This window comes from Scardinius erythrophthalmus (assembly GCF_964197995.2).
Source record: "Scardinius erythrophthalmus genome assembly, chromosome: 15".
NCBI lineage: Eukaryota > Metazoa > Chordata > Actinopteri > Cypriniformes > Leuciscidae > Scardinius > Scardinius erythrophthalmus.
The window spans coordinates 23746659-23763936 of record NC_138235.1 but is presented as its reverse complement, the minus strand read 5'-3'; the positions used below and the strand labels follow the sequence as shown (position 1 = coordinate 23763936).

Here is a 17278-nt window from a genome sequence, read left to right as displayed (position 1 = left end):
TAGTGTTTGATGTGTAAGAGCCTGAGCAGGTAATAACACACCAGGTGGACAGCATTGCAATTACTGCAGCAAAACACTGACAGCAATTACAGCTACATACAGTGCAGCTGCTGCAATTCAATAGTGCTGAGCTGGCCTGCACAGCAAGGAAAATGAAGAGTGTAATGATCAACAAATTAAAATGATCATGTTGCAGAAAACTGCAGTTCCATGAGCTTTCTTCCCTCTAATGATGCACACAAAAGTGCAATCACAGCTCCGTAGGAATAAAGAAAAACCTTACAGGTTTAAGACGGAGCAGAGTGTAGACGCTGTGAATCTGTTCTAGTTCAATAGTCTTTACATATAAGTACATGTTCAGATGGTGCATTAAGAGAGGTGTAAAAGTCTGAGAGCATATTAAAAATATCAATTTTATGATGTGAAACAGTGGTTCTTAACTTTTTTTCACTTTAAGGGCCCCCTTTATCCATTCTGTGCATGTACAAGAAGTTTCAATGTAAATACGGGAAACATTATGAGTATAAACACGAGTATAAATTATTTATATTATATTATGAGGATAAAAACAAAGCAGAAATTTTTCAACGCTTAATTTTTTTTTAAACAAATTTTTCATTGTTTTGTACGTGAAAGTCTTTTTTATGTATTTATTTATTTTGCAAACATCATCTTATAACACTTTTTTTTCTTTTCTTTTTTTTAAATAAATTTGATAAAAGTAAGATAGAAGCATTTTGATTAGTGATGGCAGATTTTTCGACCATAATATATTTATAGCGAGACAAACTTCTGCAAGACAAATTCCCGACATTTAGGGAAAGATTGCTAGGATCTGCACAAACTCAACCTCACAAAAGTTCTATAATAGTTATAAGTCTAAAATGCTGGGTCTCCCTTTTCAAGTTTACGCTGCATGAGCAGCTTAATTCACTGCTACAGCGCCCGCGGTTCTCACATATTGCTCCATCGCTCCATCTTCCAGACGCTCTCAAAAAAAGCTAACTGCACTTTCTTTAAATTTGAATTCATACAGCCTGGCCTTTTACTGGGCAAACCTGGAGGGGACGGCCAGTCCGACAGCACTACTGAACAGAACAAAAGAATATAATAGATCAATGTTTAGATACGAGGCATGGGTAGGGTCTACAGTGTTATTAGAGATGTAATTACAACAATTTATGACAGATTTCATAATACATAATATATAAATATAATTTTAAATATAAGTAAGAACATGTATGTACACAATAAGTGCAAATGATTAATTTAAATGTTAGTGCATAATAGTTAGACACTTCATATAAAGTAGGTCTGCATATTTTATCTTGGTGAGAATTTTTTTTATATGAAAACCAGGAGTGCATACTGCACTCAAATTCATTTTCACTCCATTTCAGACTACAGTACATATGATCAGTTTTGAACAGAATCACTTATTTAGTTCAAATGCAGTGTTTTATGCAGAAAACCCTTTTTTAAAGAATGTAAAAAAAAAAAAAAAAAAAAAAAAATCCATGCTTCACCTTACAACAGACAGGAGATATAAATTGAATACAAAAGCTAACTTTCATATATAGGGAAGACTAAATGTGATGGCATCCATTCCATTCAAGGTAGTTTTATAGCACCGTCTAATCCAGGCCCAGTGAACCATGTCTAATGGGTCTGTCTTTAGCTCAGTATCGGCCTGCAGAAAGCCCTTTTTCCAGAATATGATTATCCCAATTAGTCTGAGATTATGCCAGACAGCAGGATGTTAATGCATTTATTCTCCTCTACTATTGCTTCTTTCTTCCATTGAAGTATAAGATGCTCTTTGGATCATTCTCAAATGCGGTTAATGCAGCTCGAGTGCTGCTGCATTAAAACAAGAGAGAACATAAAAACAAAGACATGAAATTCATGTTAAAATTAACCCTCACTGTGTGTTCAGTAATTTCACTTAAATGACAATTAATAGGTCATTTTCATTGCCATTTAAGTGAAATTATTGAATTTAAATATACGAGCTTGATAAATATGATCATTCTAGAAGAAAATTTCAGATGGCACTAAGAGGCTTTTGCAGCTGAACTCTTTATATATATATATATATATATATATATATATATATATATATATATATATATATATATATATATATATATATATATATATATGCATTTATGTATAACCCAGGCTACATTATATAAGTGCTTGTTTAATCCAGAGTACATTCCCTAAGGGGAAATTCCACACAAAAAATAAAAGGGAAACACAGAAGGAAAAACAAAGAGACAGAATGAGCGGTGGCCTTTAATTGAAGAGGAAGTAGAGCAGAAAAGAGGCTTGCCTCATTAGTTCTGCAGGACAGAGACATAGTGACAGGGGCTTCAACTCCCTCCTGATCTGCACTTAATTAGTTATTAATTATTACTCTTGTATGGTTAAAAGATTACATTCAAGTCCAGGAGTCTTAGAATGACTGCTAAATTGTATTGTGCTATCTGACTACGGTGGGATTCTGGGACAAACAGTGAATCACGGCAGGACCGAATGTCTTAAATCCATAAAAATGTCATCTCAGTAAGGGTTATAAATAAGTAATTCTATGAAAACTGAACTTGACAAATGAACTCACTAGTCCTGTCTTTGACAGACACAGACATACTGTAGCAGCACGTGTGATGTCAAGATGATGTGCGATTTCTGCCATCTGGTGGACGCAACTGGCACAGAGTCGGCTTGTAGAAGACTACACTATCCGGACCCAAAATGCACATTTTCCCCATTTGCAGTGGTTTAAAAGAAGCCGTATATTCTGTCCAGATAACATTCTTTAAGTAAAATATGATATTTGCTAGTAAAGTGCTTGGGATCGTTTAGACATGACAACACAGAGACTATTTTAATCCACACAGGCAAAAAGGAAGTTGATGATGGATTTAGTTATTAAATAGACCAATATAGATGCGTGACCTGAGAGCATGTGGCAGGTAGAAAATAGACAACTGCTTTCAACAATTCAGCAACAACATGCCAGCCTAAGAATATCAACAGTATTATGAAATGATTCGGTGTAAAATGTCAGCCCTGTAAACGGTGGGCATTTTAGCAGAAAGATCATTTGTATTTCTCACTGTCTCTCACTTGGCAAACTATTTGCTCATGTTGTGGCATGTGACTAAAAACAGCACAGATTGTGTTAAATGTTACCGTTGCTTTGCCATTTGTATTTTTAAAGCCACTGCCAATAGTTGCCAATTATCCTCTGTAATATAATCATCTGTGCGATGATCTGTCTGTCCCACAGTGAACAATCTTAGGGAAGACACAGACAGTCGACATTCTACACCCCCTTTATCAAAACACCAACTGTCCCTGATCACCAGTGCAAACACGTCCTGCCTCTTAAATTTCAAAACCATCCACAAGCATCACTGGAAAACAACACAACATAAAATGTACAGGGAAATTAATAATGATTTATGAATTCTGTTTATGATTTATAAGATTCGATTCATTAACATTAATGAATACAGTAAGCAATGCAATAGGTATTATGAACTAACATGTACAGAATTTATTTAAGTTTGATCATTTTTATACTTATATTATAAACACTGAACAACTTTATTATTTAGATAAAGATTTATTTATTATAGATTTATAAATGCTGTAAAACATTGATTGCTCATTTTTAGTTCACGTTAACAATGCATTAACTACTGTAATGTTACTAAATGAGCACTTAACGCAGAGTGTTACCATTAACCTTAACCAAGATTATAATAAATAATGCTGTAAAAATGGTTAGTTCTTTATTCCTATGATGAATTACCTTATGTTAATGAATTGAACTGTAAAGTGCTCCCACTGCAGCATTAAAACAAGTATGACTAGCAATGCGTCACTTCCAAAAACACTTACCATTTATACCAAGTATCATTTTTGACTGATATATTAATATGTCTGATCTGTTGTTGAAGGGACAGTCATGTGAAAAAGACCCAAGCACCATACCAGCAGGCCACCAGTGCCCTCCCAATGGCTTATAAAAGCAAAGCACTTAATCCAACTCACACAGCTGGTGCAGACCCCACTTCAGTCTCTGCTTAACACTTGCTATTCTCTTCGGGTGACTCAGATACACACAACACAGGCCACAACAGACTCCATTACACCTCTAAAGTGACAACCAATAGACTAATAGGCCAAGAGGTACTGGCCCTGTTTCACAGACAGGGCTTAGACTAAGCAAGGATTAGGCCTTAGTTCAATTAGGGCATTTAAGTAGCTTTTATAAATGTGCCTTAGAAAAAACAACAACATTACTGGTGTGCATCTTGAGACAAAACAATGGCTTACAAAAACTGACATTCTGCTTTCAGAACTGCTTTCAGTTAAAACAGCTCAAACTTACATTTTAGTCTGGGACTAGGCTTAAGCCTTGCCTGTAAAACTATGCAGTAAGATAACCATGAAGATTGGTGGCAAAATGATGACCAGCTTCGATGGACTTTAAGATGGGTTGAAAGTAGTGTTGTAATTGTTAACTAAAACTAAAACAGTTAAACTTAACAATAACTTTATATTTAAATGCATAAGATAACATGGACCTAAAATGAAAAATCCTATTATCCATTTACTGATACATTATTCAGATTAAAAATTATATCTGTTAAAATTATTTAAAGGGGGGGTGAAATGCTCATTTTCACTCAATATCCTGTTAATCTTGAGTACCTATAGAGTAGTATTGCATCCTTCATATCTCCAAAAAGTCTTTAGTTTTATTATATTTATATAAGAAAGATAGGCTGTACCGAGTCTTTCCGGAAAAAAACGAGCTTCTGGAGGCGGGCCGTGTGGGCGGAGCTAAAGCTGTGTAACCGAGCTAACAACACACAGAGACATGTGAAGCAGTTACTCACCGCCTGCAACCGCGAACCTTTATCATTGTGACTGCTCGATCCTTAAGCATGACGATCTGCAAATTCGTCGATCTGGGCTTTGTTTATAAAACAATCATCATCGAAATGCAGGGAACAAACAGTCTTGCACAAAAACAAACAGTCTCTGAAAAAACAAACTCCATCCACTAGTCCCTTAACGCTGGGTTCTTTGGGAATCTGTGCAGGGTTGTCTTGCCCTGGCAACCAAAAACCCACTTCTTTGGTGACATTGACTTCCAAAAGCTGAGCAGAGCGCTTTGATGAGGTAACGTACTGCTTTAGCTCTCTTCTCTCTCTGTCTGGTCTACGGTTGCGCGCGCGCCCGCGGAGAAGTGCCCTTAGGACCCGTATAAGGAAATTCCGCTACATCTGACGTCACACATGCCCATTCTCGAAAAAAACTTTCCGAAACTTGTGACAAACCGGAAGGACAATTTTTGGCACAGAAATACTCCTTCAAACGTACAATTTAATTTTTTTAACTTTGTCCATGTTTAGCATGGGAATCCAACTCTTTAACGGTGTAAAAAACTGTAAAAAACATGAAATAGCATTTCACCCCCCTTTAATGAACCTGAGCTAAAATCAACTAACAATGAACAGTTGTATTTTTATTAACTAACATTAACAAAGATTAATAAAAACTGTAACAGTAAAAGGAAAGTATGTTTGTATAAACGTAACTGCTCATAGATAATGTTAGATAATGCATTAACGAATGTTAATTAATGGGACATTGGGATGTGTTACCACTAAAACTATTATAAATTCATTCTCAGCATTTGCAAAAGCTGAAATAACATAATATAATCATTAGCTGAAAAACTGAAGTTATTTGACAAGGCAACATTTTTCATTATCTTTTAAGTTTAAGTTGATGTACTAAAAACTGGGGGGAAAAAATTACAGAAGCACAAACTTACTAAAAAATAAAAGCTAATTCAAAATACTATTAAGCACTATAATAGTGTATAAAATATACTAAAATAACACTGGTTGAAACACCAATAACAGTTTCATCCCAATAGCAATAAACATTTTGAACTCTGAACGCTGAGGACTGTGGATTAAGCATGACCCCTTATGTATTATGTATCATGTATCAATGTATTTGTCTGTACAGTATATGTATATGTATGTTATTTTATATGTTTAATGTTTATTGTTTAATGTAATGCTGGAACCTGTACCGAAGAGCTGTACTGAAAACAAATTCCACCAGCCTGGCTGTGTGGTCATTAAATTAAAATCAAATCAAATCAACTTACCAATGAAGAAAGCATATCTTTTGTAATGATGATCAACCCTGATTAATTTGGGAGGCACAATTTCTATCCAGCATCAATCATCGAGCTAATCATCATTCGTGAAGCTAATCCCAAACTGCAAAGCAAGACTTGCACCCTCTCTGGACCTTACCTGTACCTCATGCCAGTCTGGAAGGAGATGGACTCCTGTAGTGACACTCCATTGGTCCTTAGAAAGTCCTCCAGGTTTTTGAACTGGGCGGCCGCCCGCACCTCTCGCAGACTCCTAATCTCACCCAATTCCCCCCCACCCTGCCGCAAAGGGTACAGGCCCTGGTCAGACAGGTAGCGGTCGATGTCGCTCCGCATGCTTTCGCTGAAGGACAGGGACAGCATCTTGCTGCTGCTAATGCTGCTGCTCCGTCGCACGCTGTTCCCCGGCGGTCCATTCTTGGGGATCTGCAGGGGTTCGGAGGGGACACTGTGTTGGCGACTGATGCTGCGGCCGGCGTGCCCGACCCGCAACTCAGTCAGACTGCTTCTGTGAGTGCCAAACATGCCCTGCGTCCAGGTAACAGGGTCTCACAGACACAGGAGTGAAGCGAGTGGCATGACAGAGACCAGCAGACTGTTGCAGGTCAGAGCCTTTGCTTTAAATAGCGCCCGCCGTCCACGGCAATCAACACCGTACTCAAACGTCCATGCACTGCATTCAGGTCACCCTCCCGGGCCCCTATTCCCCTGTGGGACTCAAATTCGATGACAAATTTAAACCGGATGATCTGTACAATAATTCAGGTGCTCACAAATTGGGACTTTAACTCTTCCATACACATGCGTGATCAAGCAACAGATATGAGTGGACATTCAGGCATGCATGAAGAATGTTTGCGTGAGGCCTGTCGCAGGTGCTCTGGAGAACCCGAATGCCAAATCTAGCCAGCATCCAGTCTGTTAAATCTGCCTCCTAACGTATGACGGTCAAAAAATAGACTGGCACTGACTCAAACAAAGGCCAGAAATCTTAAAAGCATACATGATGTACTTTTCTCTTGTAGTAAAGTCAGCACAAACAGAGGCCTAAATATTAAATGTGTCTTTGGTAAGCCTTCACCATACCTAGAGATTGGCATGGTTTTATTTCAGTTAGCCTAATAGCTGGTTTGATTTGCATTGAGAGATGATCTTATGGAAAGTACTCCATGCCAATCTCTAGGTATGGTGAAGGCTATGTGATGATGTGGGGCTATTTTAATTCCAGAGGCCAAGGGAACTTCATCAGGATGCATAGTATCCTGGATCCATGAAGTAACTGGCCTTTAAAAATACAAATCTGCCTGCCTCTATGGGAATTTAACATAGGGGTGTCCAAACTTATGCACCCTGTATTTTAAGGAAGAACATTTATTTATTTACGATACATTATTCATTCACAAAGAAAATTGGTGTCCTTAAAGGTTGGATTTTTCCTAATTTTTTTAATTAAGGCATTAAGTTCAATTTCCAAAAGATGATTTTTTTTATTCATCTTTTTAGTCAACTTTAGCATGGGTGTCTAAAATTATGCATAGCACTGTATGTAATATATAATATAATATAATATAATATAATATAATATAATATAATATAATATAATATAATATAATATAATATAATATAATATAATATAATATAATAATATATATATAAAACAAGTTAAGTGGTCTGATGCTGCTTATCTTTGGCTTTGATTAATATTCAACTAATTATAGATCTAAATATTTATTGGATGGTGTCCAATTCTTGCTGAAAATAGTCACTGATCAAACAATACCAAAACTGACTGTTGATGATGAATGACAACAGAAATCCATTTAAAATGATACAAGAACCCCTTGTAAACCCCTAGAACATATTTTAATAATTGACTCAACAAACATCCACGTAACATTAAAAATAGATGGTTTCTTGCAAGTAATTTTGACAGTTAAATTAAGTGCAGGACATTTCATCAGAATCAACACCGGTCACAAGATGCCTTTAGTTTCACTGAGCACAGTACTGCATCTATGGGCCAAGCACTGTATACAATCATGCTTGTTCAGATCTAATCATCTGAATCCTCATGAGAATTTCTAGCCCTGTGAAGAGTCACTTCTGCTCCAAAACGACTCCTCTTCCATCAGGCTCTACATATCACCAAATATATCAAGAAAGAGATATAATCTACACAGTCCACCACATCTATACATTACAGCCTCTGCTCATTCTCCACAGCTTAGTTTATCTTTCTACCATGCAAATCTTATATCTTCTCTACAGTGGACAAGTGACTCAGTATGAGGCAAACCTGCCTTGTTTACTCTCATAACTAAAACATCATGGTGCAGTAGCTGACAGCAGACCAAGACAGTATGTGGATCTAAACCCTGCTCTCTGTTTCCACATCATACTGATGCCTCTAACCTGCGAGCGGACTGTGGGCATGAGCAGGATCACCATGCAACATCCCCTCAAGCGGGACCCATGCTCAGCTAAAGTACCAGACTTGTACTTACCCGGTTCCTCGGGGGGCGAGTCACGTATGGATTTTGCACTACACTGCTCATCTGACAACTTAATGGTGGTCCACACTAAAAAAGACTGTCGTTTTCCTCCTTAAACCGAGTGTCTTTCTAACAAGAGCCTTAACAATTAGTGAACAGAAAAAAAAGCTCCACCCCTCAAAAACGACAGACACCACCCACTTTGGCAAATGTCACAGTGAATGTTTTGGGCACCTATCACAGCGCGAGAATGCTCTGCAAACATGAATTATTCAGGACAACTTTTGCTCTAAAAGGCTTTGATGTTGTAGCACAAGAAAGTGTACTAAAAGCCATTTTAGCTTGTTCTCGGTTTCATTCGAGTATAAAATTTAAATGCACAACCCAGCTATCCGAAGCAAAATGAAGAACAAGAAAAAGCATTGTATATTACCTTGTTCAAGGTATTGGGGGGGGTCTTTTTTTATGTACACATGGGAAAGTTCGGCACACATAGGATTAACTCTAAATAAGGCGCAGCAATAATTTAATAATGAAAATAATGTGGCTGTGCAAATGTCACCCCTTGTTTTCAAGTGCACATATTCAGCATTAGATAATGATGACAATGGATTCAGGAACATAGGGATGCGAATTACAAGCTGAAGAGAGAGATAGAGAGAGAAAGGTTGAGATTACGTATTCGAGTGGAAGTCAAAGCCAGCAGACCGTAAACTTGTTCATATAGTATATGGTGAGTGCTGTACTCAGCTGCCCATTACAACAGGAAACACATTTAGCTTTTAACGTGTAAGCACAGTAGCTTATTTGCACTTGTGTTAATTACAGTTCTCCATACCGAGCAACTTTGACATTGCTGCAAACGTTGCCGTTTCCTTCATTTCCCTGTGACTAAACACTCCAGGCGTGCCTTATAACAGTAGAATCTATTATTTAGTATACACCATTTGCCTGTGATGTCATATCCATTCTAAATATATAACTCATTTCATAGGCCAGTACGAGTCTGCGTTCCTCCTTTCAGACCGTCTCTTGTGTGAAACACTACAGATATTGGTAAGCGAAGGTGAAGTGTTCCCCCCAAAATGACTCAGCAGGGCTCATTATGAAATAGTTAAACTATCTTGGCTTTGTGAAATATGTTCATGTCAGGAATAGTTAAACTGAGACAGCTACAGATAAAGCATCACAACAACAAGATGAAAACGGATAACCTATCATTGTGCAGAATGCTGGTGATGAATAGTGAGAGAACTATTAGCTTTTCAGATTCTGTTAGAATAATAATACGGTATTTTGTACACACATTTCCAAAAGCAAAGACTAATGTTTTGGGGTCAGTAAGATTTATTAATGTTTTCGAAAGTCTCTCACCAAGGCTGCGTTTAGTTGATTAAAAATTACAGTAAAAAAAGTAATATTGTGAAATATTGTAATATTGTGAAATATTACAACTTAAAATAACTTTTATTATTTTAATATATTTTAAAATGTAAATTATCCCTGTGAATTTTCACATGATCCTTCAGAAAATATTGTAATATGCTGATTTGGTGCTCAAGAAACAGTTATTATTATCAATATTGATCAAAGTTGTGCTGCTTAATATTTTTGTGGAAACCATGGTAAAAAAAAAAAAATTCAGAACTCTTTGATGAACAGAAAGTTCAAAAGATCTGCTTTTTAAAAAGAAAAAAGAAAAAAAAGAAACAGAAATAGAAAAAAGGTTCTTTGTGAATAAAAGCATTCATTTCAACTAAAATCTTACTGACACCAAACTTTTGAACAGTAATTTATATACTTTTTCCAAGTATATACTGTATGCTTAAATGTCAATCAATTTAGCAATAGTGACTCTGTGGTTAAAAATATAGTTTCTCTGACTGAAGCAAAAAAAAAAAAAAAAAACTTTCATGCCGTTTTAGAGCAAATATAAACATATACACTGAATACCAAATATAAACAAACTACAAAATACTAAGATGTATTTTTTAAACTATATCACCCAGTCCTACAAATGGTTAAAAACCTTTGCTGTTAACACAAAAGTTTCATGTTAAAAAAGTTAAGAGTTACTGATTTTACAATCCCCACTCCTTGTCCTTGAGCAAGGCACTTAACTCCAGGGGGACCATCTCTTCATTTTACTGTACTGTACAGAGTTATGGATAAAAGCATTTTATGTAATCTTGTGGAGACATGGCTATATTTACACATGAAGGGCAGAGGTACAGTACCTGTAAAACTGCAGCTGCCTCTTTGGACTCCCACGAGCTCTACAGCAACAACAGCGTGAAAGACAAAGGACGAGTGTTAGTTAGCATGACTTAGTTTGACTTTTTAAACTTAATAGTGGAGGTAAGAATAATATAATATACAGCTCATTAGTTATGTATTGGTCATTTAGGGCTTTTCATTTATCAAAGAACTATTCAATTTCTTTGGGTAAATGAATTGTCTGTGCTCACGTATAGGGGGATCCAGTCTGCCGTGTGGAGAGACGAGCAGGAGAATCTGTGTTTGGTTCAGGGTACATGGAGCCGTGAGGGAGGACAGACCAGCTGACAGCTCTCACTCAGACTCTCAGCTTCTGTACACAAGAGAGAGAAAATACCAATCAGCAATGTAACGTAATAATTAAATAATTACAATAATCACATGCTAGATAGAAATACGCTAGATACACAAGATAAAAAATGTTTTGGTTGTGCAACAAATAAACAGGCTATCAAAATTGTGATACTGGCAAAAAAATGTGATACAGTGTAAGGCCAGTAGGTGGTGCCATCTAGGCGCGCTCACACACACAAACACACACATATTCTGAAAATCAAGGCTAAATTGCACTTATTTCTCTTAGCTGGTTAACCTAGATATCCTCTGCCTGTATGGATCTGTAGGATTCTGGTTCTAAGTCAAACTAAACGTGATGTTATGCTTGACATTTTTGTTGCTCTTAAAATATAAACATTAGCAACAATAGAGAAAAGACAGCAGGGTTAAAATGAATCAGAATACTCAAATTATCAAATTTTAAAAAGGACTATACCAAAATAGTACCCAGGGTTGTAACAACAAAGTCAGCCTTAATTACAGTAAGATGCAAGTCAGTAGAGTTTGGAAACAAATGTGGCTTTTTAGTTATTAAAACATATATTAACCATTAATTAAAGACAAAACAATTTTGTACAGCAACTTTAGTCATTTTTAGATGACATTTCTGTCATCATTTACTCCACCTTATGTTGTTTCAAACCTTATGAATTTATTCTTCTGAACACAAAAGATGATATTTTGAAGAATATGAGTAACCAAACAGTTAATGGGCCCCATTGACTTCCATAATTTATCTAAAATATCCAATAGTTCACACAAAATAAGCAATATTTGTGCCTGTAATGCTTTTAAAAAATTTGATGAAAAAAAAAAGTGGATTAAAGACTGGAACAAGAACATATCACTGCAAACGGAACTTTTGATCAATGTAACTTAAAACAATAATGCCAAATAATAACATAAGGCATCAAACTGTAATAACCCCTGTGTGTTGTTTCCAGTATGAGTGAACTCCCATAATTATTGAACAAGCATGAATCTGCTGTTGAAAGCCTGATGAGTCCACCTGCTGTCTGCTCTCACCACATGGCCAACTGGCACGTCTCCAGCCTGGCAGAATTTCACCAGCAGTACATTATAAACTGCAGAGATAAAACATTCAGGTAAGAGAAGTGAGAGAAAGTGTAGGGTCGACACTTTACACAGCTCTGTTTGGCACATGGAGTAGCTACTGATGCTACTGCAGAGCAATATACCACTCCAGCAGAAAGAGGGGAAGAAAGAGACCATGGGGTGATCTACACTTATAGACTGTATTAGCGGCCGCCCACTTTCCCTCTAGAGAGTTTGTACTTCTGGAAGTCGACTGTTTTGTGTCCTGTGGTCTGTGTTGTGTTGAATCTCTCTTTATAGGCTATAAAGTATAATACTCAGAAAGAACAAATAAACTAGAGTAAAGCTGTGTTTAGGGCAGGAAATATTGCATAGTCTAGCACTAAAGTTAATATTTACACAAGTAGTGCTGTTGTATTTCAATGGTTACAATTTTCCCAAAGAAAAGCTGCTCAACAGAAATTAGGATCACACCTAAACCAACCTCCTGAAACATACACTGACAATTAGGAACATTTAATCAGTCTTTATCGCATCACGTGTTACGACTCTTGTATCGGAATACGTCTCATTTTAGGACACCCAAACCTTTAGTCTGATGGCTTAATCTTTGGTTTTGGATGTCCATGTGATAAAGAGACAACAGCTACAATCTGGCCCTCGATCTGTTTACTGAGGTGTCCTCTGAGCGGCCAGGTGGCGTGATCTAGTAATCACCCTGCATGACCTGACCACACCGCAACGGACCATGAAAACTGCTGCAACACACAAACACATGAAGTCATCCGCACAGAGAGAAGGAGAAACCGTACATGGCACAGACTATACATGATGCTGGGCTTACTGATTGCCCTTTAACTAGAATCTAGTTACTTGATGACTACAAAACATTATGAACTATTGTATGTTCAACACAACCTAAAGAGTCAAAGGCAATAAATATCAATGTTCATAATCATTATATATAGCTAGTTGGAATTTGACATGCCAAAAGACCTGATATCTTTTATTAATATATAAATATTTTATTACAATAAAATTATGGGGGTCATTAAGATTTTTTAAAGAAATTAGTAATTTTATACAGCAAGGACACATTAAAATTGATAAAAGAGGCAGAAAAGACATTTATAATCTTACAAAAGATTTCTATTTTCTATCTTTTGAACTTTCTATTCATCAAAATACTGATTTTTTTATTATCATGGTTTCCACAAAAACATTAATTTGATAATAATATGAGAAACATTTCTTGAGCAGCAAATCAGCATATTAGAATGATCAGTATTGAAGGATCAATACTGAAGAAGACTGGAGTAATAATGTTGAAAATTCAGCTTTGCCATCACAGAAATAAATTACATTTAAAAATATATTCAAATATAAAAGTTATTTTAAATTGTAATAATATTTCACAATAGTACTTTGTTGCTGTATTTTTGCTTGTATTTTTTATTAAAGTGTCCCTATTGTGCCATTTTAAAGTCTCCTTATTTTGTTTTGGAGGTTTCCTACAACAGGTTTACCGGCAAAGGTCAAAAACACTTTAACTTTCTCATAATATGCATTACACATCACCATATTTTTCAATGATTCTCAAATGACTTGTCCGAAGATTCAGTCTCTCTAAACACCTTCTTTCTGAGAGCCTACTCTGCTCTGATTGGCCAGATGGCCCAGTCTGTTGTGACTGGTAGACCAGCATGTGTCGTAAATAAAAAGCCTATTACCAGAACTGAACTTCACCTCTGGAGGTTTCCTAAAGCTCAGCAATTGTACACACTGTAAAGACAGTAAAGATGGCGCCGATTTTACCATATCAATCCGAGCACGAATCCGATGAGGAAGAACTAGTCATTCAACCTGAACCTCTGTCGCAAGGATGACTTGAGCAGGAAGTTTCTCAGTGATACGCTACTCAGTTTGATGTACATTATGAGATGTTGCAACTGTAATTCCTCACTGTTACAATGTTAAAGTTTCAGGGAAGGAGGAGGCAGGAACCGGTGAAAGATCAACATAGGCCTACTTTAATGATAAAATAAACAAATAAAAAATGAATGTCCTTCACTCTAATCACTTTTATCCTCCCCGAGCTCCTCCGTGAGAAACTCGAGGCCAGTGTGGCGCGCAGGTGACGCCTATTAGCAACATTCCCACGGATCGCGGGTGTTGTATTGCAGTGGTAATTTTAAGCACTGAATCTTCACATCCTCATTCTTTAGAAGTGTTTACAAAGAGAATTTGCTTTTGCAGAGCAGAAAACAGCATCTTCTTGACATAAACAACACAAACCAGCTACAGCGTTTGAGGGCGGGTCAAAGTAGTCATTGTTCGCGGGCAGCTGACGAAGACCATGCATAGGAGGGAATTACAAAAATGTGTTGCTGCGTTACGTATGCAGGTCACGTAAGTGAGACTGGAATTCCTGACGACTCGTTTAGGCGGTTCAGAGTCAATGCAATTATTAATGCAGTCTTGGTGAACATAAGAAACTTCTTTCATATTGTAGTGGATTTTTCCCTAAACCTAACTATTTGTGGCTTCTCCAAATCGACACCAATACCTTATTCTGGGGCCTCTCCAATCGACACCCAATATCTTTATCTGGGGCGTCTCCAATCGACACCCAATACCTTTATACTCTAGCTCTAGCGTCTTCAGTCGACAACTGGCCGAGTTTCTAACTAACTTGCTTCCCTAAACTAGCTTCCTGCGCAGGAATAAATCGACAAACAGACCTGCAAATGTCCTTTAAATGCTTTAATCACGGCCAGGATATCTTCCCGAGCAGTTCTCAGGGAATCTCTCCCAAGAAGCAAGGCCGGAGGATCTCAGACAAATTCCATTGAGAATCCCACCGGAAAATACGGATACAACAGTTTATATAGTATAGAGGTATGGCATAAATGTAATTTCCGCATTACATAATTTCCCCACTATTTGATTGGTTCTTCATATGCAAACCCCTCTGTTACTAGGTAAAGCAAACTCTGATCTTGAGATTACTTATCACAAGGTTTTAATGATGACTTCATTTGTTAATCACAAGATTCTAACAGACTGTCTAGTTTCACTTCCCCTTTCTGTATTTATACCCATACAGTCAAAGTCACAAGTTTTCCCCAAAGAGTTTGGAAACATTAAAAGCATATGAATGTTGTTCCTGCAAGAAAAACAAATGTTAGTTGATTAATTAAAGTTGATTAATTAAAATCCATCACACACATATGCATTATATATATATATATATATATATATATATATATATATATATACAGTGAGGAAAATAAGTATTTGAACACCCTGCTATTTTGCAAGTTCTCCCACTTAGAAATCATGGAGGGGTCTGAAATTGTCATCGTAGGTGCATGTCCACTGTGAGAGACATAATCTAAAAAAAAAAATCCAGAAATCACAATGTATGATTTTTTTAACTATTTATTTGTATGATACAGCTGCAAATAAGTATTTGAACACCTGAGAAAATCAATGTTAATATTTGGTACAGTAGCCTTTGTTTGCAATTACAGAGGTCAAACGTTTCCTGTAGTTTTTCACCAGGTTTGCACACACTGTAGGAGGGATTTTGGCCCACTCCTCCACACAGATCTTCTCTAGATCAGTCAGGTTTCTGGGCTGTCGCTAAGAAACACGGAGTTTGAGCTCCCTCCAAAGATTCTCTATTGGGTTTAGGTCTGGAGACAGGCTAGGCCACGCCAGAACCTTGATATGCTTCTTACAGAGCCACTCCTTGGTTATCCTGGCTGTGTGCTTCGGGTCATTGTCATGTTGGAAGACCCAGCCTCGACCCATCTTCAATGCTCTAACTGAGGGAAGGAGGTTGTTCCCCAAAATCTCGCTATACATGGCCCTGGTCATCCTCTCCTTAATACAGTGCAGTCGCCCTGTCCCATGTGCAGAAAAACACCCCTAAAGCATGATGTTACCACCCCCATGCTTCACAGTAGGGATGGTGTTCTTGGGATGGTACTCATCATTCTTCTTCCTCCAAACACGTTTAGTGGAATTATGACCAAAAAGTTCTATTTTGGTTTCATCTGACCACATGACTTTCTCCCATGACTCCTCTGGATCATCCAAATGGTCATTGGCAAACTTAAGACGGGCCTTGACGTGCTGGTTTAGGCAGGGGAACCTTCCGTGCCATGCATGATTTCAAACCATGACGTCTTAGTGTATTACCAACAGTAACCTTGGAAACGGTGGTTCCAGCTCTTTTCAGGTCATTGACCAGCTCCTCCCGTGTAGTTCTGGGTTGATTTCTCACCTTTCTTAGGATCATTGAGACCCCACGAGGTGAGATCTTGCATGGAGCCCCAGTCCGAGGGAGATTGACAGTCATGTTTAGCTTCTTCCATTTTCTAATGATTGCTCCAACAGTGGACCTTTTTTCACCAAGCTGCTTGGCAATTTCCCCATAGCCCTTTCCAGCCTTGTGGAGGTGTACAATTTTGTCTCTAGTGTCTTTGGACAGCTCTTTGGTCTTGGCCATATTAGTAGTTGGATTCTTACTGATTGTATGGGGTGGACAGGTGTCTTTATGCAGCTAACGACCTCAAACAGGTGCATCTAATTTAGGATAATAAATGGAGTGGAGGTGGACATTTTAAAGGCAGACTAACAGGTCTTTGAGGGTCAGAATTCTAGCTAATAGACAGGTGTTCAAATACTTATTTGCAGCTGTGTCATACAAATAAATAGTTAAAAAATCATATATTGTGATTTCTGGATTTTTTTTTTAGATTATGTCTCTCACAGTGGACATGCACCGACGATGACAATTTCAGACCCCTCCATGATTTCCAAGTGGGAGAACTTGCAAAATAGCAGGGTGTTCAAATACTTATTTTCCTCACTGTATATATATATATTAGGG

At 37.3% G+C, this 17278-nt stretch overlaps 1 protein-coding gene across 3 annotated transcripts in view; it reads right to left on the bottom strand.

The window, feature by feature from the left end:
- The window catches only part of kcnab2b (potassium voltage-gated channel subfamily A regulatory beta subunit 2b), a gene marked incomplete at its 5' end in the record, with an annotated part of 83342 nt that overhangs the window by 41003 nt on the left and 25061 nt on the right, over positions 1-17278 (bottom strand). For 2 of the 3 annotated variants that reach the window (XM_081385859.1, XM_081385860.1), the window contains 2 exons: positions 10947-10985; positions 11178-11299. In XM_081385859.1, coding sequence (XP_081241985.1) covers positions 10947-10985; positions 11178-11245 — 107 coding nt within the window. Of the gene's footprint in view, positions 1-6356; positions 6743-10946; positions 10986-11177; positions 11300-17278 lie in introns of those variants that run through there. The other variant, XM_081385858.1, reaches the window with a different exon arrangement.